Source organism: Hypomesus nipponensis, chromosome 23, assembly GCF_054491055.1.
Source record: "Hypomesus nipponensis isolate SF chromosome 23, ASM5449105v1, whole genome shotgun sequence".
NCBI classification, from domain to species: domain Eukaryota; kingdom Metazoa; phylum Chordata; class Actinopteri; order Osmeriformes; family Osmeridae; genus Hypomesus; species Hypomesus nipponensis.
The window spans coordinates 6,861,346-6,884,654 of record NC_140383.1 but is presented as its reverse complement, the minus strand read 5'-3'; the positions used below and the strand labels follow the sequence as shown (position 1 = coordinate 6,884,654).

Here is a 23,309-nt window from a genome sequence, read left to right as displayed (position 1 = left end):
AAAATATCAAGTATCAATAGTTCCCATTTTATTGTTTTTCATTTCATGTTGACAGACACAGTATGTTCTGGAAATCCCCTGTCGAAGCATGTGTCACCCAAACTCAAACACAAACACAGAACCTGGTTGTATGGATGCCGTCTTTGAGGAGCCCAGTAGGCCTGTGTAGGTGACATCATCAGATCCTTCAGAGTTGGCAAGCTGCTCTTTTTCGGGGTTGATTAAAGTTTTCCCAAAATATAACACTGTCATAGCATTACAGTCCTTCAAATATACACGTATTCGGATTAACACAAATATAGTTTTCAGTTAGCGTTTTCTTGGTTTCTCATCTCACATTCACTTCACTCTAAAAACAGTGTGCTTTTGTTACTCAATAGATTACAAAAGTAAGCTTCTGATGACATCACATTCTACCAGGTATTATTGCCAAAACAAAACAGAGTTCAGTTTTATTGCTGTAGTGACCTAATGTCAAACAATTCTTGCAATACGGCATTAAGACAAACAACTTCCCAGTCAAATCTGTAATGCAAGTGAGTTATATTCATGTTATATATTTGAATGCTTCTTAAAAAGGATCAAACACTGCTTTGTAGGTCCCCATTCACTTTAGTGAGGGAACCACAAGTGAAACCATGGATTGAACCAAGGTATGGTTGGTCAGTTTTGTAAATCACACACACATACAATCACACCCACACACGTATACAACATCGCAATATGGCACAAAATATCCAACACCATCTGAGAGTTTGAGTGAAACTGTATTAAAAGGATATAACAACCAATAACCACTTATAAAAACAACATCTTCTCTAGATGGCAAAACGTTTAGTAAAGCAAGTTGGTGAAATCAAAGCAAAAAAAAACAAAAAAAGAAACTGGTAGGTCTGTTTTAGCAAGCATGCAGTCAAATAAGCACATACATACAGTACACAACATCTTCATAGTCCACTAGGCAATCTGGTTAGGTCCACTAATACAGAATATTCAGAGCCAGCGAGAAAAAAAAAAGATACATACCAAAAAATATACAAAAATAAATGGTTAAGAGTCACATAACCTGAACAGTTCAATGCTTTTGGACTGAACTGCTGCAGGTTGGTGGGCAGCAGGAAGGCTACTGCAGACACCGTGCTGTATGTTGGTCATCGTAGTGTCTGTCCTACAGAACGAGAAACCAACAGCACAGGGCTCTGAGGAGCCCTCCCCTCCCCACATGACTTCAGGCCAGAATCAAAGAGCAGAACAGTTGAAAGTGTGACCAGAGAGACCAGCTTTTCTCAGGACAGGAGGACCATCAGCACGACCCGTCAGCAGCACGCTCACAACACAGGAAACACAGCGCTACAACCGGGTCCGTCATCTGGGCTCACACTAATGATTGTTATTGTAGTTTTTTGGACACGTTTTTTGACTTTTAATAGTGTAGTTCTGTACCACCATGTCACCTTCAGTGGTGACAGGAAACCACAGCAACAGGGTCTTGTCTCTTCTTCTCCTCTTGTTGTTCCCCACCAATTCAAGAGTCCTTCTGCAGTGTCTCCCCCCCCCCCCCATGCATGTACACAATTCACATCAATCCCATTGACGCCAAGTCCGTCCACCACGCCACAAGGCTGTGGGAGGGAGCCTGGGGGGAGGAGACAGGGGCGGGGCTTCACTCTGCATAGTGCATGATGGACTCTACGTAGTTGCCAGGGAACAGGCCGGTGGTGTTGTTCATCGTGCCCTCGTACCAGCCGTCGTCGTTCTTCTTGATCACGTAGATGATGGCGCCCTCCTGGAAGGACAGCTCGTCCTCCTTGTCCCGGGCGTAGTCGTAGATGGCCACCACTAGAGGGGGCACAGGTGCTCATTACGGTCATACGTGACTAATCTGTGTCTAGGCAGAGATTATCGCCGCAAGGAGAGGCATGCAATCACAGGTTTGATCTGAGAGTGCTTGATCTGAGGCAAAAAGACCATGGAGGAATAGGAGATCATATAAATAAAGATAGAGGCCGACATTGATCTGACAGCAGATATCTTGTCTCACTACAAGAATCCCTTCACAGTCTGAACGGGAATGAGAGAAATGGACAATGGTAGAGCTAAGACATACAGAGGGACTGGAGGGGTACCTTTCTCCAGGTTCCAGGTGTGTACATTTTATATTCCAGGTGTGTGTGTGTTTATACTTTTCTCCAGGTAAGTGTGTGTGTGTACAAACCCTCTTCAATGTGAGTAAATCACTCACATATGCGACCAAATTTCATGCTAGGCGACTAAAAAGTATATTTAATTAACCAATGGATAGCAAATTGTTAGATTTCACTCGCCTGTGACTGAGATAGAGGCAAATAATTTTAACTCAGATTTCAATGACGCACCGTTGCTTGACTGCGAGTTAACACGATTGGCTGCTATGACAACATAAGTACAATTAGTTATTTTCCTGCTAGGCAATAACAAATAACGGAGATTGCCATAGTAACGGAAAGTCGCTAGATTTGTCGCTCATCTCTAGATACAATTTTTTGTCACTAGGGAAGGTATAACGCGACACTGCCTCTTGTCGCTTTCTTTCACTAAAAGATCAACAGTCTCACATTCTCATGCCTTTCAGACCTGATCTTCATTTCAACAGAAGGCCAGAGCTTCAGCAGCATGATCGATCATCAACTGTGGAGAGGTAGCTGATGTCAAGTGGCAAGAGAAAGCCATTTGCTAAAAAATGGTCGATTACAACAAGATTCATTCAGACAGATATTGTCCTTTTTTACAATTGCATTGATCACGCATTTCATCTAAAAAGACTAGCGAGATAAGTAAAAAATGTACCAGCCAATGGCGACTCAAGCTTCATTTTGTTCGTAGAGGGTTGGTGTACCTTTCTCCAGGTAGGTGAGTGTGTGTACCTTTCTCCATCCAGGTAGGTGAGTGTGTGTGTACCTTTCTCCAGGGAGGTGTGTGCGTGTGTTTTTGTTTGTGTGTGTACCAACCCTCTACAATGTGAGTAACTCACTCACCACGAATAACGGAGATTGCCAAAGTAATGGAAAGTCGCTAGATTTGTCGCTCATCGCTAGATAATATTTTTTGTTACTAGGGAAGGTAAAACGCTACACTGCCTCTGTCGCTTTCTTTCACAATAAGATCGACAGTCTCACATCCTCATGCTTTTCAGACCTAGAGGGATAGTGTACCTTTCTCCAGGTAGGTGAGTGTGTGTGTACCTTTCCCCAGGTGTTTGTGTGTGTGTATATACCTTTCTCCAGGTAGCTGCGTGGGGCCCAGGGGGGGTCCTCCTCAGCATAGGGGTCGCTGTACTCCACCACGGCTGACTCCTCCTCCTCGTAGCCCTCTGGCGGGGGCAGGGGCTCCACCTCCTCAAACACCGGCTCCTCGGCTGGAGGGGGCGGAGGGGGCGCGTCGGAGACTGGGGGAGGAGGGGGACATTAGAACACACACATAAACCGGAAGACATACACACCCATCTAAAAACAAACACTAGAAAAGGGACGTGCTTGGTCTCCCATGGCAGCCTGGATGGCAGAGACATGCAGTATTCAAGTCACCATGCTGGGAACTCAAAAAGACACCATCACATGCACGCATGGACTCTTTCACACCCACCCACACACACACACTCTCTTCAATGAGTCGTGTTTGGGAGAGAAAATACAAGTCCTCGTGCCATATCACATCTGCACTGTATTAGAAGGTTTGATCAGCCTTTACTATGTAGCTGTGGTGTTAAGATCATGACTGGGGGAGGACCAGAAGGTGAGGGGTTGTCTGTGCATGAAGGCAGAGGGGCGGGCTGTTAGCTATGGGAAGGCTGAAAGCCACTTACTGGTCTCCTGAACCCGAGCCACGAAGCCCATCAGAGGGAGCTGAGGGGTGATCTGCAGGATGGAGGGGGGCGGGGGGGCCACCGAGCCTGGGCCACAGAAGCAGGGGTGGAGCAGAGAGAGAGAGGGTGGAACAGGGACCAAGGGAGAAGGAAGTAGAAAAAGAAAGACAGACAGATGAATTGTTTTGTGGAAGGAGAAGGAAATGGAGGTGAGGTCAAGAAGAGGAGACGGTTAGTGTGCAGGCAGACTGATGCCGAGGATGGAGAAGTAGCTGTATATCACCCAGCACATCTACATGTCTGCAGAGATCCTAGTGGCGAGGAGGAACAGAAAAGGTCCGGGGCCTATCCCCTACAAGAGAGGGCTGGGTGGTCGAGCTGTAGGCGGGGCATGTGATTGACTTTTGGGACGTAGTCTTGCTGTGTCATAATAGTGGGAGAGTTACCTGGGCTCTGGTTGTAGTAAGGCCCTCCGTTTGGCTGGCTGGGGCTCTGGACCTGGCTCTGGCTCTGAGGGAGGATGGGCTGGCCTGTCACTGAGGGGGGCCGGCGATAGGGCAGAGACCCCCCCACTGGGGGAGAGGTCTGTCTGGGGACAGGTCGGTTCATGCTGTAGAACTGGGGAACCATGCCACCTAGAGGACACAGAGGGAATCAACCATCTTGGAAAAACAGCAGTTAAACAGTACCTGTTCTCAATTGATGCAGTTCTCTTTTCTTAATATATTTTTTAAGAGGTACCATATCTGGAATCTGCACACTGTAAACTTGATACAGTTCTACAATACTGGTAAAGCATCTGTATATAATCCTCCCCAACGGCCGGTAGTTTCTTCCTCTTGCATTATGGGATTTGTAGGCACCGAGTTTCAACTTATCCAAAAACATGTCCTTGGGTGAAAAAAAGAGTGCTTCAAAGCACCAGGAACAACGGAGATGCAAGATGAAATGAGCCTGATGAGGTGTGAACGCGGGAGTGTGGACTCAGGCTGTCAGTGGGAGGGTGTAACCCATGGAAACAGAATGAGGGGGCTCACAATGCCGCAGACAGAAATGCTAATGGATGAGTCTCCTTCTGGAACGTTGCATTCTTCCAGGCAGGTGATGGGAGTGGGTGAGGACAAGGTGGGGGCGGGTGATGCTGGGTGAGTCTGGGAAGGGGGTGATGGGGGGGGGGCACACTCACCTGGCACAAGGGTGGTGGTGGAGGTTGCAGCAGTGGCAGCACAGAGGGGTGGCTGGGAGGAAGGAGGGGCCTCGGACTCGGCCGACTGGCCCTCGGATGCAAGGACGGGGTTAGTGGGGGGAGAGGGGTCGGGTGCTGCGGGCGGGGAGTTAGGTTGGGCGGGGGTTGCGGCGGCAGTGCTGGAGGACGAGGAGGAGGAGGAAGGTGGTGCGGAGTGAGGTGGTGTAGCAGAGGTGCCTGTGACCCCAGAAGTAGAGGCTTAAGAAGACGGGAGGCAACAAGGAGAGAGAGGACAGGACAGGGGGAGACAGAGGACACCAGCAGGTCAGAACAGCACACAGATGTTTGGGTTTGGCTGAAGGGGTGGTGGGGGTAGAGGCTGTCTGTGCTGCAGAGGTCAGCAGTGCTGAATGGAGGGGGGGGGGGGGGAGAGTGTCTGTGAAGTTACTAACTCCACACTAATGATAACTTTTAACCCTTTATTAAACCTTGAGGGCCTTTAGTCTAAACATGCCTAGCTTATTGAGAAGGCACTGCTATGAAAGCTCAAGTACACACATATCCCTGTTTCATAGTTTTGTGTTATATTATCACAAATAACCAATAGTTTCGAAGTGAATGATGTTAATTGGTTAGCCTTCCTGTTAGCCTCGTTGGTCCAGCCCAGTGAAGCGTTGTGGCTGGGGGACTAGAGGGACGTCTGGGTGTGTGTACCTGGGAAGGCTCCGGGTGGGGAGGGCGTCGGCACGGCGATGGGCACCCCCACGCTGCCACTCCCGCTGTTCTCTCGACTGCTGCTTCGACTGCTGCTGGGGTGGCTGCCCCCACTGCTTCCACTGCTGACACACACACGCACACATACACACACACACACACAGTAAGCACTAGCTCCACTGTTGGACCCACACTGACACAAGACACGTGTCACAGACAACACTAACACACTAGTGAAACGCAGACTAGGAGAGACATGGGAACACGTACCAGAGTGAGACGCACAACAACACTACACATCCTGTCTCTCTGCTCTGCTGAGTCAGAAACAAGCCAGCTATGGCCACAGAGAGAGAGAGAGACAGAGAGAGAGACAGAGAGAGAGACATAGAGAGACAGAGGAGGTTCTAGAGCAATGACAACAAAAAAGTATGACTGAACAGCGGTAGCTCTAGAAGGTTCTGGAGCAATAACCTCAGTAAATGATCGAGTGAAGATATAGCAGACAAGACAGCATAGAGCAGCAGAGTGTTCTGGAACAGAGAAAAAAAGGCAATGACTGGAAGGCAATAGCAGAGGAGGGTTCCAGAACACCTCTGGGTGATTGATTAGGTCAGTGTTCTCTGAGAGCTTTCTCATTCCTCACACAGTCTCACAGACGCTGGAGACAGCTCTTCAAAGTAGAAACCCATTAGGATTCCCATACAGAGAACACACTGTGCATGTTAACATCAATGGCCCATCTATTGTGACAGAGGTAAGGTAGTAAATCTTGTGAAGATGTGACCCGCGACATGGAATCACAGGCACTTTAAGTGCCTATCATGTGGTCTCTACAGTACCCACTGGCTGCTTTGTTGATTAAAATCTATTTGTCATTCATCATACCCAAGAAATGAGAAAGCCCTCTCGAGTGCTGACAGACGAGCGAGTTCCAAGAGAGTGAAGGTTTTTTTTTAATCAAATAATAAAAGAGTGAGAGAGAATTTGTTAGTCGATGCGGCGAGGATGGAGGTTACTGCTGAGGAGAAAGAGCATGAGTCTTCAGAAAAGCAAAAGAGGGAGAGAGAGAGCGGCGATGCCAAGCTGAACGAAAAAGTAGGATCAATTAGACAGAAATAAAACACCAAAACAGAAAATCTAATACAAAATAGGTATTTTGGAAAGAGGGGTGAGGCGAGATAGGAAAGGATGCATATTTAATGCTAGGAAGGAGGAGCGACGATGAAGGCAGATTAAACAGACTTTCTTTCTACTATAAATACTTCATGGGCTTTAATAGATGGGGAATGTCGCTCTGGGACAGAAGCTTTTGCCTTTCACTGTGGCGCACATTGTAGCTTTATCATCACAGGCAAAATCATTCAACCTCCATTTGTGCTTTCTGGGTTTGAAAATGTTCCCGATTCTTCAGAAAGACTTGGTAGTATTCCCAGTTGAAACTTCTGGTCGTCTGTGACTTCTTTCTTCAATTCTGTCATCTAGTTGATCTCTGTTCATGAGTCAAGATGAGTCACTGCTCATTGTCAGGCAGATGGGTTCAGGTGTGTGTTCTATGGCACTGCCTGAGTTCCTCTGGTTCAAAGCTCACATGGAACATTCCAAATCCCCAGACCATGTGGATGGTACAAAACATGAGCAGACTAATAAGCCAATCAGCACGTTCCTTCTGTCAGATCTCCAAGCTTGTGGCAGGACGACTCCTCCCTTCTGGACAGAGCTGAGGATGGTAGACTCTGACAGACGGGAGGGAGGGAGCCACGGATCAGTTATATAAAACTCTGCAGTCATTCAGGGCACAGCTTCACAAGAACAAGGGAAGAAAAAGACGAGTCTCGATGAAGGGTGTGCAGCGGTCCCTCTTACTTCTCAAGCCAGAGACCAGGGGAAAGCAAATCAGCAGGGGGGATGGGGGACGACGACGAAATGATGGCGCAAAAAGTGATTCCAGTCTGACAGTGTTGAGCAACACCCCCCCTCTTCAGATCTTCCTTGCTTCTTTCCGTTTCCATTCTGTCATGGCCAGACGAAGGCCCCCAATGCATCCTGGGTACCTGAATCTGTGATTGGTTTGGTGAGGCGGCGAGGGGGTGGGAGCAGGGCGAGTAGCGGTACCTGTACGTGCGAGTCCTCTGGTTAAGGGTGGCCGTGCGTGCGGGGCTGGGTTGCTGGGCAACAGCCATGTTGCGCGTGGGGCTGGGAACGTAGTCGTTAGGGACGACAGGCGGGCGCACCGGCTCCAGCGTCCTGTAGGGGGAGTGTCTCCTGGAGGGGGCAGGAAGGAAGTTTAGCACCCAGAGAAGGCAGATGAAGAGATGGACATGGCTGGTCTGGAATGGCCTTTTGGACCCGAATGGGTGAAGACACAGCTGATGATGTTGGATCAAGAGTGATCATTTGCTCGTTAGCTCATCAGTAGGCTGTTCTGTTCTCCCCATGAATCGGTGACAACTCATCAACCATAACAACAGCTGAATTTGGGGGAGGGTGGAAGGTAAAGGATTGTCAACTAAAATAACCACAAAAAAAAACAGCAGTAACGTCTGATCCTGTTGGTCACCTGTTTGGAAGAGAGGGAAAAAAAACATAAGAAAAAATAAGTAGTTATGATGTGATTGGGACACTGATGCCCAGCAGGACTGTTCTGGCCTTGCTTGTTCAGGTGAAGTAAGGCTGTGGGCTCCATGGTCAGAGCCAGGCTGCTCCACTGTGTTCCCAGCATGCCTGTGGAAGCAGGGAGCAGGAAGAGAGAGGCAGCCAATGGGGAGGGAGAGGTGGCCAGCTGGCTCCAAACACACTGGACAGGAAGCATCCAGGAACAGTCACCCTGCGAGCTATCTGGCTACTGTGTGTGTGTCTGTGTGTGTGTGTAGTGTGCGTTATAGGGAGTCCTGTAAACAGTCACATAGAAGAGGTGTGACTAAAATAGAGATAACTGCCTGATGAAAGTAAATGTTGGGAGCCGGAGAGATCAGATAAAACACTAGTCATTCCGATTCCCCTTGAGGGACAAAAGCACTTTTTAAATTAAGTACTGTTGAATCCCAATGGTAGCTTAGCCTCAATTGAGTTGTCACTGATACGAGAAAACAGCTGAGTCACTTCCCCGTCTTAACTGTAACCACCGACACCTTACTACAACTTCTTGCCCCCAGCAGACAGACAGAGACAACATAACATCACAGCAAGAGCATCTGGAGACAGAAGTGACCTAGATTAGACAAGCAGAAGCTCTCAGAGGTGACGTCATGGTATTCCTGCAAGGAATTCACATCAAGTCCCAAATACATTCACTTGTCATCTCGTCATGGACATTCACACCAGAGACACGGCAGCAGCATTACCTTGCAAACAGTTCATCCAAATCAATGAGAACATGTACATGTATCACCAACTGACATACAGACAATAGCACAGCCTAACAAATAGATTAGATCATGCTGTGTGTGTGTGTGTGTGTGTGTGTGTGTGAGTTCTTCCATACCCTAAGGTGCCCTTGCCCGCCATAGGGGGGCTGGGGGGCTTCTGAGTGGGAGGGGTGGTGCGAGGGAGAGCCCCGCCCATCTTCATGTTCTGACTGCTGACCTGTAGGAGAGACGAGGACGTGTCAATCACAACACAACCACAATACACACGCACACACACACACTTATAGCTTTAGGGTTATAAATCAGGATACACACGTGACACACTCTCAGTGACAGGTCGTCTCCACAGCAGTTGCCCATGTATGGAGAACCACTGTGTGTTTGTCTGTGCATGTTGGATGTTCAAAAAGGGCCCTATGGCGTGTCCTTACCTTGAACCTTAGTAACCACTATATACATGATCGAAAGCAGGAGAAAAAGAGAGAGGAGAGAGAAAGCATTGAGAAGTTAGTGATCTGAGTCATGCCAACCATCACCCATTAGAAGAGCAGAGAAAACAAATAGAAGGGAAAGACAACGTTTATAGTGCTCTAAGCATGCCGTACACAACACAGAACCACTATTCATTGTTAAAACACGCTTCAAGAACTAACAGCTAAACATTGTGCTTCTCCTTCCCCCCCCCCCCCCCTACCTTGACTCCATGGCCGGTGTCGTCCAGAACATTGTAGTCAATAGGCTTGCGTATGTAGCGCACTGGTCTCTCCGGATTGGCTGGCGCAATGATTTTGTGGGTGCGGGCAGTGTTCTTATTGGTAGTCAGGATACCAATCTCCCGCCTCGCCACCTTCTCTTTATGAATATCCACCGTCTGAAAGAGGGAGAAAGAGATTCAGAGAAAGAAATTAGATAACGGGTGTTGAGTGCATTCAATTGGAGTGAACCCCATTATGGTAGGTATTTATGTGTGTGTGTGTGTGTGTGTGTGTGTGTGTGTGTGTTACTCGCCGTGCTCCTACCTGTGAGATGTGGTTGATGGAGGACTCCATGCGTCGGAGCTGCGAGGCCTGGATGTCCAGCATCTGCAGCACGTTGTTGGCTAGAGTGTTGATCAGGTAGGCCACGCTGGCCAGAGACTGGGTGGTGTAGTTCTTGGTCTCCTCCAGGGCACGCTGCTTGTCTGGACACTACAGGGAGAGAGGAGGAGGAGGGAGCAGGGAGATCACCAGAGAGTTCATCCAAGGACAGCTGCTGGTTCAGTGATGACTGTTCATCCCTGCCTTCCTCTCATTGTTACAAAGCAGTGATGGATGGAGTGGTTCCACCTGCCTCTGTGTCTTTTCAACGCTCGGGTCACCCGTTGTCATCGCACCACGGCCATCCTAACTAACACGGCTATCCTAACTATCTAACACAGCTATCCTAACCATCTAACACGGCTATTCTAACTATCTAACACGGCTATCCTAACTATCCAACACGGCTATCCTAACTATCTAACACAGCTATCCTAACCATCTAACACGGCTATTCTAACTATCTAACACGGCTATCCTAACTATCCAACACGGCTATCCTAACTATCCAACACGGCTATCCTAACTATCTAACACAGCTATCCTAACCATCTAACACGGCTATCTGTTTGTCGGTCTGCAGCTCCACCTTGCAGCCTGCAGTACTGTAGAAGCTCTGTGTTTTAAACCTCAATTAGCTCACTAAGAGTATAGTCTGTGTTGTCTCTGGATTTAGTGTGACTGGAAACTATCATCGTACATTATGTGGTTTTGATGAATCCAACTGTTCTCGTGTCATGAAGTGAATAAAGGGCCACAGTCACCATGCACTAAAACAACATTGTGACGATTACAGAGACATGATTAACTATTCATAGTGAGAGAGTCAGATCTCACACACACGCTCAAAGACAAGCACACACAGGGCAGAGTGAACGAGGTAGTGAATGGGGCAGGCTGGATGAGTAGGGAGCCTGTTGCCTCCTGGGAGGTGGAATGTTATAGACTCAGCACTTCTACTGAAGCAGCATTGTAGAGCACAGATCACATGACCACACGCACGCTCACACACACACACGCACGCGCACACTGAAGAGAGGCCGGCTAGGTTCAATCAACTGCTTTGTCCCTGGGCAGTACCGGGGGGACTGACACCACACATACACACAAGCACATACACACACACACACACACACACATACAGACACACACACAGCTAAACATAGCTTCTACATCAGGATGAGGCCAAGCATCAGTGGAAGTGAATGTGTCTGAACTGGGGCAAGCAGGCAGGCATGTAGGTCAGCATGAATACAACCCCCCCCACACCCCCACCCATCACCAAAGAGGGAAGAGAGGAAAACACAAATACAGTGACACCAATGTGTGTCTGCTTGCTGCATCAAATCACTACAATCCTGGACTCCCCCCCCCCCCCCTCCCTTCCTCACTACAGTCCAACAATGACGACATCTGTCCTGCTGATTCAGATGGAGGACGGGAGAAGAGACCAGGAAGGCGCTGGGAGGGAAGTAAGGATGGATATTCCTAGCTCAGTGGTGGAGTATTTCGCTGGAGATCAAGGGATCTTAAGTTCAAATCTCCCCCTGTACATCACTTTGCATAAAAAACATCTGTCAAATGACTACATCATTTATTTATTTTTACTCCAAACCGGGCTTTAGGCGCAATAAGAAAGCCCTGCAGAGGATTTTGAGGGGAGGTTTGCTCCTCTCTTCTGCTCCCCCTCCCCACCCTGCATCACCCCTCCCCACCCTGCATCACCCCTCCCCACCCTGCATCACCCCTCCCCACCCTGCATCACCCCTTCCCACCCTGCATCACCCCTCCCCACCCTGCATCACCCCTCCCCACCCTGCATCACCCTTCCCCACCCTGCATCACCCTTCCCCACCCTGCATCACCCCTCCCCACCCTGCATCACCCCTCCCCACCCTGCATCACCCCTCCCCACCCTGCATCACCCTTCCCCACCCTGCATCACCCCTGCTGTGTGATGATTGGTAGCTTAGCGAGCAGCTTTCTGTCCCCTCAGCCATCCATCAGTGGAATGAGACAGCTGAGATGACCCATCCTTGCGACAACCCTCACAGCTGTGGCATGACATCACTGTGGCCAAACCCCATCCGTTCTCACTGTGGATCAATATGTTCCTGAACAGTCAGCCAATCATCTGCTGGTTAATGAGAAAAAGGCTATGTCCACAGAATGGAGACTTGAAAGTGCAAACAAGCAGCACCTCCTATAAAAATACAGCAACAGCTTAATTTGTCCATGTGATTGTGTCTTTTTGGAATTAGGTTAGGCTATAGGCTTAGGTTGTGCTGTATAAAATCGCTATGAATGGTTCTCAAGCTGAGACACGGACTCACTGAGTCTGGGTGGAGAAGCAATCTAAGAACAATGATTGGATTCCATGCTGGATTAACACAGGTTACGGTGTTGGTGCTTGGAAAAGTGTGTGTGTGTGTGGGGGGGGGGGGGGCGTTAATTAGTCAGGAACAGACAATGATCCTGCTGCCTCAGACATGATCACCAACTTTTACATCACATTACTTGACACCAGGCTGTAGCTAGGGAGAGAAGAGGAAATGAAGATTTGCATGAAATACATTTACAATGTAACATCATTTTCATAACACCGCTTTGTAGTGTGTGAAGGCTGCAGGCAGCGTGGAGGTTTCAAATGGTTCAGGACGACTGTTACAAATACTGACAGCACAGTGTTCCATCACTGTAGCTCCCCTCCCCCTTCTCTCGTCCCTCCCCTTCCCCCTTCGTTTCTCACACTCCTCCCTTTCGCATCTTCCTTTTTCTCAACTCTCCTGATCCATCCCTCTCTTTTTCTCCTTTCCCTACCTCCCCTCCATCCATCCATCCCTCCCTCGCCCCCTCGTTCTGCCTGCCTGCCTCTCTGTGCCAGAAGACTGAAGCTCCATTAGTCGTGACCTAGTTGGAGGCCCGTTTTCTTTCGCCCGGGGACAGCGAGGGGCAGGGCATCATGGGGGAGACAACCACACTCACTCATGGATGGACGCCTGGCGGTTTCACTCTGCATTTAGGAGCGGCACAGAACATAACTGTTCTGCGGCTGATTGTGACTGATACAGAACACACACACACGTACACACGCACACGGCTGGAGCTGTGTGGGCACCAATCTCAGAGGAAGAGACTGAAGGCTTCATTCCTGGTTTAAAACACCCTACAACAGACGAGCTCAACTCTTCCTTGTCTCCCTTCTCCCTGTCTTTCTCTCAGTCTTCTGGCCCTCTTTCCATCTCTCTCCATTCTCTATTTATCCTCTCTTTCCCTCTCTACTCCTCCCCTGATGTGGTCTGTGATTCTTCCTAAGAGCCTGTTCCTGGTTCCGGTCCAGCTGGGTCCATTATAAACCAGTCATCTGGAGCAGACAGGAGTAACAGAACAGTTCTTTATTCTTCTGTCTGCTTGGACCCTGTCGGAGACAAGAGTACGGATGCCAACTGCCAACCTTGCCTTAAAAGGATTGTGTTGTGTGACAAGTGTGGCACAGCAGCTGTGTTACATCCAACAACATGGACTGGGCTGCTCCATAACAGGAGTTTGGACAAAGTATAAAAGGTGGCTCAAACAGCTTTCAAACTCATATTCAAAGCATGGTTCATTGATGTGAAATCTGCACTAAATTTATATATTTTGGGGAAGATAAGTCCTTCTGGCACATGGCTTAAACTCATTAACCACTCAACAAGCAAGACAGGCCATCACTATCTTCCAGGGCCAGCCAATCCCACTACATTGTGACAGCCAGTGATGCATTGGCCCATTATGAACTTCATCTGGCAGGTTTGGAAAATACTCTAATTACAGCATCAATCATCATGTTTACTCTCTGATAATCACTTAGACAATGACAAAGGCATCTCTGCTCCATGTGGACATATTCATAGACTAATTTAGCCTCAATCTTAAGTATTTACATTCTCACAGAAAATAAATAAGTAGCAGACCATGCCTCGCTCACGCCAGCCCTGTCTCAACATACTGATTGATTTAATCATTTACAACATTAAAGATGAAAAACATCAGCAATTTCTCTGTACCGATTTGTATTACCGGTTCATTAACTGTAGCCTTCCTTCCACATCTAAGATAATATAATCCTTTATTTGTCCCGTAGTGGGTAAATTGCAGTTTGAAACAGCAGCAGCGTACTGTACACCACAGCAGGGTACAGTACAAATAGTGTCTATAGTTTCTTTAACCAAAACTGCTTTAACTGCAGCTGAATACAAGCTTTTTGCATTAGACAAACATATACTACCTTAACATTTCTGGGATGTTGCCTAATTAAGTTGAGGAAATGACCTTTGATGTGAGGCCAAAGCTCATCTCATTATCCTTAGTTCAACACTGAACCAACAATGGGAAAAGGCTGTTCTGATCTGGGTTACTCATCTTCCATAGGGGTGATGAGAGTTGAAACATTTGTCCTTTAGTAGACACCATGTAGGCAAGGCCTACACTTCATTGTACATTTTCTTGGTTTTCAACCCAAGAAACAGCCTGGCAGGCAGGCAGGCATGCAGGGACACTCTCCACTTCAATCCCCAGTAAACTCCATCCTGCCTTCCCAGCATTCAGCTGTTTCCAATCACCTGAAGGAGTCTCTAGTGGGGGGAAGGGAAGAGGAGAGAGAGGACTCTGGGCTGACCATAACCATAACCATCTGCGTTGAGCAGCAACAAGATCTGTGATTTCAGCCGAGCTGGTAACGGGGACTTTGCCTCTCCCCTAAATTACCTAATACCTTCTGTCAGTCCCCACTACTATAGGCGTTCACTCTCTCCTCTGTTACCTCGCCCTTCTTTATGTCTCATTACATTTGACTCTCCAATGTGTCATTGTCTCAACTGAATCCTGTTTGTCCCTTTCCAGACCCTGTCCAGCATCTCTCATCCATAATACCTCCCTCCTGTCTTTTTCAGCCTCTCTACCCCTCGAGCCAAACCCCGCTGAGTGTTCAGCTGGAAAATGTCAGGGGAAGGACCCTGTGTGAGTAGGAAGCAGTCATGTGTACGCCGTCTGTGTTTACACATGCTCTAGGAAGACAGGCTTTCTTACACACATACACACATAAAAGTGTGTGTGAAATGAGTAGTGTATAGCTACCATTGGGTAGGTTTTTGTGATACATACATGGTGGTCTTGTGAAAGTACAGAGTGTGCCGCCTTAAACACTGAAAAAAGAGAGTGAGTGAGTGAGTGAGTGAGTGAGTGAGTGAGTGAGTGAGTGAGTTAGGGAGAGTAAGATGTTCTAAGATCAAGGGAATATTTTATTAGAAATTCCAAAGCAAGGCGAAAGACCTAATATAGCCTATGCTTTGAGTGGCAAATAGGCTCTAGTAGTGTGCTACTACTAACGCCAATGCTGAAATAAATTGAGATAAAGAAAAGTAAACAAACTCCTTCATTTTCCAGATAAAAGCAATGTCGTAGCGTGCTAAATCATGTAGTTGTGTTTCAGTTCTAAAAGCCGACAATCTAAATATTTAAGAGAGACACTGAGGGGAAACTTGAGGCAGGTCTAGGGAAAAGTGTGGAGCTGCAGGCCGTGAGACACAGGGGACCTTGTAAAACCAAAGCAACGGCCAGCCACTGAAGGAATCACAAATAGCTTTTAGCTATTAGGCTTGAGAACAAGACTGTGCAACTCTAATGAGATTGAGAGCCGAGGGCTATCAATAAAAAGCAAAACAATTGTGGGGTTGAACAAAAGAATGCCTTGAGAACAAAAAATTACAATATCGGGCACCAGGAACAACAACAACGCTTTCTCCCATCAACAACGGGCTTTTAGACATGTTGTCCACAACGTCGGCCCGAAAGCCACCGCAATATAATAAACATAATAGATAATACCCACTGCAGAAATCGTTCCTTCTGATCTTTTGTAACCTGACATGGTCCTATATAGTCCATCATGCCCTTTAAGTATCTCATATCATAATAATCATTACATCACGGTATTTTCTCTTTTTTCTCTCTCTCTTTCAGAGATTAACAGCCTGCCGTCTCGCTCAAATCAAAAAGCCCTACCTAACTGGCCGTTGTGTGCACAAGTTAGAGAAATTCACTTTGTTTTTGTTCTTCTTGGCAGAAAAGACATGAACATATTTTGCCAGCTTCCCCACTCCCCCATCTCTATCTGTGGCCATGAAGAGCTGGAAGTAACAGGTGTCTTCATTTTTTTTTTTTTTTTTTTGCCTGCCAGACAGTTGAGGGATAGAACCGTTATCCAGCCCAGCTTGTGAGTGGGCAGGAGTTAACAACAGAATGGACTACTGTGACTTGGAATAATTAATCTAGCATACCCTAGCACTCAACAGTGTACCTCACATCACTTATTAAAGCTTTTGGGCTACCAGTGTGCAAGGGACAATGTCTTGGTTATATAATGCAGCCTATTAAAAAGGTAGGCACTACTAGGCAGCAACAAATCACTAATGACTTCACTGCTCAGCTGTCAGTGTGAAGCGCATGTCAATGTAAAGCCTATAACATACAAGCCAAGACCCACCGATGGTAATGAATCATTCGCACATTACGGAACCAATTTAGACATACACTTATGGAACATCAATTTGCTTCAAATTATGTAATTTGTGAACGAAATGTAGGCCCACTGTTTGAGTCGCATATGAGATGATGAGAAAACTGGCGATAATGATAACGACGTTCCTCAGCAAATAGCCTGGCATACGATTTTATTTTAAGAGATAAGTTTGACATTGAGCATATTTCATACATTTTAGCTAGAGCTAAAATAACTATTACGTGCAAGATACAACTAGGTAGTTATATCAGTTAGCTTTCCTACTACAGCTTGCTACGGTTGCTAGTCTTGACATTATAGAGATCTAAAATGCACGCTCCATTCAGAAATCTGTTATCAACCTCGCGAGCCACTGCAAATGACCGTCTTCTTTCTCAATACCTAGTAAACTAACGAGACGAGACAGTAAGTTATTTCATGGTAATAAAAAATACATTTGAAAGGCGTAATATCCAAACCTATCTACTCTTATTCCAGGCTTGATAAAAGTAGGATTTAACGTGGACAGTATCCGCTTGTATTCCTACAGCTAAAACGTGGAAAACCGTTAGCTAATGTTATCTAGCTAGTCCCTGTTTAACTTATTGCTTAGCAACGCACGCGACAGTTTTCGTATACCTTACCTGAACATAATTGCTTTCGCAGTATTCAGCAACCCTTTCGAGATTTGTGAAACTATCCAGTAAAGCTCTTCGACCCGCTGGAATTTCTTCCTCCAAAAGCATTTGTAGCTCCGCCATCTTTACATCTTTTACTACAGTACTATGGTGCACGAGCGAACACTGCTCGCTTTGCGCAGGAAACTAGAGTGAGGGAGAGCAACTTCCTCCCCTCATCAAAAACACTACTCTGTAGTAAATGCAGGACTGGGATTGTTCGCCGCCTTTGTGTTCGACCTCTTCATGTCATTCTCTGTTGAAACAATACTTTTAAGAAGTATGCATTTCCATTGGTGATAAAGTATGGAAGAACATAACTCTTGGCCCACACCATTTGTCTCTCCCCATGCCAGAATGTTTAGTATCCTACAACTTCCCCTGATTTCCAGCTTCAGCTGCTTGAGATCTTTCCTATAAAAAAAAAAATCCAACCACGGTGTTCTGTCTAACAGCTTTTAAAGGCAGAACACCGACCGTCATAGATAATTTTCAGGATTAAAAACAGTACGACAAACTGGTGGTTATTATTCATATTTGTGCTCGATCATTATCATAGGGGAACTGCTGCTCACAACTTTAAAATAAGTTATGTGGATAGCCAACTCAGTGTAGGATTACATTATTCTCTAAAGGGTTACAACAGATGAACAGCTAAACTATGGATTGTGAATGGAGTGACCCTGGGATTCCTCAATGTTTTTGAGACAACACCTCCCCCTGCAGGTGGCTTGTAAGAACAACACACAGATGACCAGTTTGGACAGGGACAGTTAGCTAACGTCCGTCTAACTTTATCATATGCAATTAGAAAACTGTTGTCCCACTTCAACTTCTAACATTAAAAAAAACTTCTAACCAGACATATTTTGTGTTTACAGTTTTTTTTTCCCAGCACAGAAGCCTATTTGGAGCCTGTACTGGTCTGTTGTGGGAAATAAGGGCCCACACAAATCCCCTATGATGCCCATACTGGCTCCACACATTTTTAAAGTAGGCATGCTGTGTTTTTACAGTAAGGTGATCATACTATGCCCCCAGTGAACCCTTGGCAGCCAACCCAGTTTGTGCTCTGGTACGCATCAAACTCAAGCACAGGAAAGATAGTATTTTTTCACTTTTGTCACATCAAACACAGATTACATTTCTTCACATGGTTGTATTTATAAAATTACATTGCGGAATATAAATAGTCTATGTGATACAAAAAAGCTATGGTATGTATGATATAAAAATTTAAATAATTAAAACAGTTAATAAGACAACAATGTTTCCAACACAAACAGCACTTGCAGTAGAAACAGTTGAAGGAACCGAGGGGTTCAGGCTGGAAGGTCCAGTCTCTCGTCATGTCGAGGGTATTCTTCCAACTCCATCGCCATCAGAAATTCTAGTAACAAAGGAATAGTTGGGCTGATCTTGACACGGTTTATCAATCCCAAACAGTTTCAATCAGCTGTGGAAGCAGCTCGAGTGTATTGTGCAGCGTGCCAGTTTGCTGTGTGTCATGTCCTCACCCTCAGTGTAGTCCATGTCAGGCCTGGTGGAGACAAAGACCCATGCCAGGCCCACCAGCAGAGCCACCACAAGGTTGACCACAATCCAGGGCTGCAGGATCTGGTGCTCTGACCCAGGGGGCCTTGGGGACAGGTAAATAGTAGGTACAGAATGTAGGCTGTTCCAAGCAGACTTTATGCTTCCAAAACAGACAGCTAGACAGATAGGTAGACACTGGTAAAGTTCCGGAGGACCCGTGTTTCTCATTCTTGCGACTGCAGCTTTCATCAACATGCAGAGCTGGAACTGCAATTGTTTTGACACGTGAAACCATTGTGTGAAGCTTACCATAGAGTCTCATTAGCACTGGGGTAAAGGTTGATCCTGTCACTGGTCATCTGTTGGCTCAGGGACAGGATCAGTGCTATGAAGTACACTGGGAAAGAGGGGAAACAAGGGACTGAACACACACACAGACTTCTCTATGACTAACTAGTATGTAAATCCTCCTTTTGAACAGTGACAGAAAACAGAATTTTGTTGGCTGATCCTCTGTCAAGTTATTCGACGGCTCCTTCATAATCGGCTTAGTTTTTGATAGTAATACCATAGTCTAAGTTTGGCTGGTGGACAATGCCTGTCTTCTATATTTTTTATTTCAATTGATTAGGTTAATGACAACTAAATACCCATGTCAAATGGATGTATGTAAGTTGTATTGCGATTTTCTATAGCGGATATACTACATTTACATTAAGTCATTTAGCAAACACTCTTATCCAGAGTGACTTACAGTAAGTACAGGGACATTCTTCCAGAGGCAAGTAGGGTGAAGTGCCTTTCCCAAGGACACAACGAACCGGCAACCTTCTGATTAATTGCCCAATTCCCTAACCACTTAGCCATCTGACCCCCCCCCCCCCCCCCCCCCACATAATTTTTTTTGGGGGTAGTTTTTTCTACATTAACCCAATATCATAATAATTAATATTCAATGTCCATGTCTGCATATATGTAACAGTGACTTACAGAAGGAGGCGAGAGCAGCAGGGTCCATTGTGAGAAAGCCCCTGAGAGCCATGGATGCCTTTGCCAGGTTTATCCTGGACACAAGACAGGTCAGATGGTTTATCGACAACAGGAACAGTCCCGGAGAGACACAGATAATAGATTGCTGGATTGCACGCCCTTGCACTACACCAACCATTGCTGGTATCTACCTGTCAAAGGCAGAGACCGTGCTGATGGCCAGCAACAGGTAGAGCAGAGATTGGGCAGGGTAGGCCAGGGGGTGATACTGCTGCAGCAGGTTAGGGAGAGTGGTCAGCTGCTCCCCAGCTAACACGTACACCACAATGATGTTCCACACTGCATAGCCTGCCAGGAACCCATGGGAGAACAGCCCAATGACCCTGTGGAGAACACACACATTTACATTTAGTCATGTGGCAGACGCGCTTATCCAGAGCGACGTACAGTAAGTACACGGACATTCCCACGAGGCAAGTAGGGTGAAGTGCTTTGCCCAAGGACACAACGTCATTTGGCACAGCCGGGAATCGAACTGGCAACCTTCAGAAACTAGCCAGATTCCCTAACCGTTCAGCCACACGCTGCCCGTCAAGAGCTCTTCCTCTCTGACAGACACAGCAAAAACAAGCAGAGAATGGGAAAACATTAGAATATAATACTCAGACCCAGTGAAGGGTGTCTGCTGACCTGAAGCCACTATGTACCCTCATGGCTACGTCCCTGGTGGTCCACATGGGCCGGACCTCCATGTAGTCTATCTGGTCCATGTGGTCAGTGTGCTTGGGATGGTCCATCCGCTCTGCAGCCTGAAAACGCCCTGGTCAGAGAACGTAACGACTCTGGTTCAAACCTCGTTGGAATTAGAAACATGGCCTTCATCTACACTTACAAGGCTATTAGTCTCATGGAGCTTTAAAGTAACGACATGTCATCATCCCCACATTGTCCCTATGTGGATGTGAAAATGACATGCAGATTGTCTGAGTGTTGGATTTAGGAGGGAGGAGACACATACTGTTCCTCTCCACAAACACCTTGCCGACAGGCTGGCTATGGCCCAGAGGGGCGGAGAACAGGGAATGCTGGGGGATAGGCGATTGATCTGTGATGATGTCGTCATCCTCCACTCCCAGGTCGTTGTTGTAGTGCATCTCTGCTAACTTGGGCTTCCTGTTGTGATAAAGAGACAATTGATGACTTTTTGACATGGGACATGATCGTCCCTTTCATCTCCGTGTCACATAATACAATAAGTCACAAGCTGGAGCAGTACATGGCAGTGCCCTCTGTCTCTCACTTTTTCCTCTTGCTCTTCTTCGTCACTTCTTCATCTGTGTGCACCTCCACTACATCTCCATTCGTCATGTCAGGTTGCTCCCCCTCCAGGTCTGAAGGAGTTACACCACAAGCAAATTTGAGAATTCCGATTTTTTGTTTACTGTACCAGTAAACTCAATCTGTATAATGAACATTCCAGGTTCTCCTTAAACATTCACACCAGGTGATGTGTTTACTGTAAAACTGTATGGGATAACTTGAGGCTTCCATCTAGAGAAACACTGCCAGGCATCATACCTGGAATCTGAGCCTTCTTTTTCTTCTTCTTCTTATGTGGTGGGACATCCTGCGGCTCTGGGGTGAGGGGATCTCTGCACTCAGACTGTCTGCGACTGGCAAGGCCATCCATCTCTATACCGTGCTCCATGCCCACTGGGATGGAGGGCAACAGCGGTACACAGGTTCATACACTCAGATTACAGGTTTCCTTTAATGCAGGTGGTGAGATTCCTAAAAAGGCTTTGTGGTGGCAAGATCATCGTGAGCCCGTTACAAGTGATGGGCAGGGGAAGATCTTACTGTTCCAAAGCTCTACGAAAACTCATGACTCCAGCCTGACACCAGACAAAATATAGTCACCCACCTTCTGGCTCCTCCACATCATTCGCCTCCTTCTTTGACTTCCTCTTCTTGGTTTTGGCGAGTGGCATTTTGTCTGGAGAGGAGAGGCCAGGGCTATTTAATGAAATTAATGAAACTGAAAAGGATTTAGCGGTTGGTCTGATTGTAACATCTCCGGCTTGAGATGATTAGATCAGGTCTTTGACAGCTGAGGTAAAGTTACAGGGCTTCAGCCGATTATGATACAACTAAAAGTAATATTTCCGAATATTTATAACTGGCATTTCATTTCTGACACCATCCCATAGTTCAGACCATCTACAGCACACAACAAACGTACTACAGTACGTGGCAAAGAGACATACATCCGAGATACATTACAAATTTGCTCACCACCTTTACTGTCCTTACTGTGTCCCACCACAACCATGGAGAGAAGAAACAACCATGTCAGAGAAAAGCTTCAGGAGAAAGTCTGTCAATAGTCCATTAATCCCAGGGGAGAGCTTCCACCTGGCTTCTCTTGCAGACTGCTATGACCCGTTAGTCCATCCTGAGAGGAGGCTCCTGAGAAACAGCTTACAGTTGATTGGAAGATGAGCAGCTTGGTTGTGATGGGTCCTTGTGATTGGCTGGCAGTGGTAGAGGAGTAAAGACGGCTCCTCAGCAGGTTTAAATCAGCCCTGTTCCAGATATAGCTCTGCCTGCGCCACAGGTGGGCTGCTCTGCGTTGCATTCTGACATGGCCTGAGTGGATTACAAGGCAAATCAGGTCTGTGATACAAACCTCATTATTATTCCCACTTCCCCACCTCATGCCAGAAAGAGGCTTGTATCTTTTTCAGTGTATGTTCATAATATAAATGTCATTTTTTTTCTGGTAAATGTGTTTTGAAGTTTTTGCAAGGTTACAGAGCAGTGATTGAAAATGTCTCTGTTATCTTGTCTTGTGAATGAATCTTAACAGATGACGCCATCTATCTACTTGCAATCTTTAGGTCTAAGAGACTTAATCCAATTACACCCCCTCCAAGGTGACAGGTAGGTATGGTCCGTTTCCATTGCAATGACACAGACATGACATCACAGGCATTACTGTAGTGATGTCAAAGCAAAGATGCCAAGGTCAAAGTGCACTGTTCTAAGATCTATTTCATTTAAGAATTGCCAGAAAGACCAATCTAATCCAAAGGACAACCCAGTCATCCTGTTAACTGTTACACGTGAATTTATGTCACAAAAACAAATTCACAAACAACAAATTCTCCTTAAATGGTGAGTGCTTTGTTGTTTGTTGTTGCAGAGCAGCACTAAATCCTTCTGATCCGTCCAACAGATACCATTGGCCGTCACAGTCTGCTTGATGTGTTCATGCCATGACTTCCCACCCACAGTTCATCTCACAAACAAGGCCCCCAAACAATCCCTGAGAAGAAATTCTGAATAAATTACCTGCTTCTCCCCCTCTCAGGACGCCGACT

The 23,309-nt window shown here is 46.6% G+C and overlaps 2 protein-coding genes across 14 annotated transcripts; both read right to left on the bottom strand.

The window, feature by feature from the left end:
* Positions 1-6: 6 nt before the first annotated feature.
* abi2a (abl-interactor 2a) lies at positions 7-17,879 on the bottom strand. 13 transcript variants are annotated; one of them, XM_084688660.1, is made up of 12 exons: positions 17,368-17,878; positions 10,129-10,296; positions 9,804-9,980; positions 9,541-9,558; positions 9,226-9,326; positions 7,857-8,006; positions 5,742-5,863; positions 5,028-5,285; positions 4,288-4,476; positions 3,842-3,928; positions 3,254-3,424; positions 7-1,839 (listed from the first exon to the last, which is right to left on the bottom strand). In XM_084688660.1, the coding sequence occupies exons 1-12, from the start codon at positions 17,482-17,484 to the stop codon at positions 1,664-1,666; spliced, it is 1,734 nt and encodes a 577-aa protein (XP_084544786.1). In that variant the 5' UTR covers positions 17,485-17,878; the 3' UTR covers positions 7-1,663. The 13 variants fall into 13 exon arrangements, with proteins under 13 accessions (XP_084544786.1, XP_084544785.1, XP_084544788.1 ...); XM_084688659.1 differs by having other exon boundaries at positions 5,742-5,866; positions 17,368-17,876; XM_084688662.1 differs by lacking the exon at positions 9,541-9,558 and having other exon boundaries at positions 17,368-17,879.
* An 843-nt stretch (positions 17,880-18,722) lies between these two features.
* On the bottom strand, positions 18,723-22,258 carry tmem237a (transmembrane protein 237a). The gene is made up of 11 exons (XM_084689394.1): positions 22,222-22,258; positions 21,851-21,922; positions 21,505-21,639; positions 21,227-21,317; positions 20,945-21,099; positions 20,617-20,746; positions 20,118-20,309; positions 19,927-20,000; positions 19,246-19,333; positions 18,918-19,039; positions 18,723-18,790 (listed from the first exon to the last, which is right to left on the bottom strand). The coding sequence occupies exons 1-11, from the start codon at positions 22,256-22,258 to the stop codon at positions 18,723-18,725; spliced, it is 1,164 nt and encodes a 387-aa protein (XP_084545520.1).
* Between the last annotated feature and the right edge of the window lie 1,051 nt (positions 22,259-23,309).

Excerpts from the sequence above, each read along its gene's own strand:
- abi2a (XM_084688659.1), bottom strand. The coding sequence starts at position 17,484 with ATGGCGGAGCTACAAATGCTTTTGGAGGAAGAAATTCCAGCGGGTCGA. Across the intron at positions 3,425-3,841 it reads GGCTCGGGTTCAGGAGACCA|TCTCCGACGCGCCCCCTCCG; the intron begins GTAAGTGGCTTT and ends CTCCTCCCCCAG. Across the intron at positions 1,840-3,253 it reads ACGCAGCTACCTGGAGAAAG|TGGTGGCCATCTACGACTAC; the intron begins GTATATACACAC and ends TGCCCCCTCTAG.
- tmem237a (XM_084689394.1), bottom strand. The coding sequence starts at position 22,258 with ATGGTTGTGGTGGGACACAGTAAGGACAGTAAAGGTG. Across the intron at positions 21,923-22,221 it reads CAGTAAGGACAGTAAAGGTG|ACAAAATGCCACTCGCCAAA; the intron begins GTGAGCAAATTT and ends TCTCCTCTCCAG. Across the intron at positions 21,318-21,504 it reads AAAGAAGGCTCAGATTCCAG|ACCTGGAGGGGGAGCAACCT; the intron begins GTATGATGCCTG and ends TAACTCCTTCAG.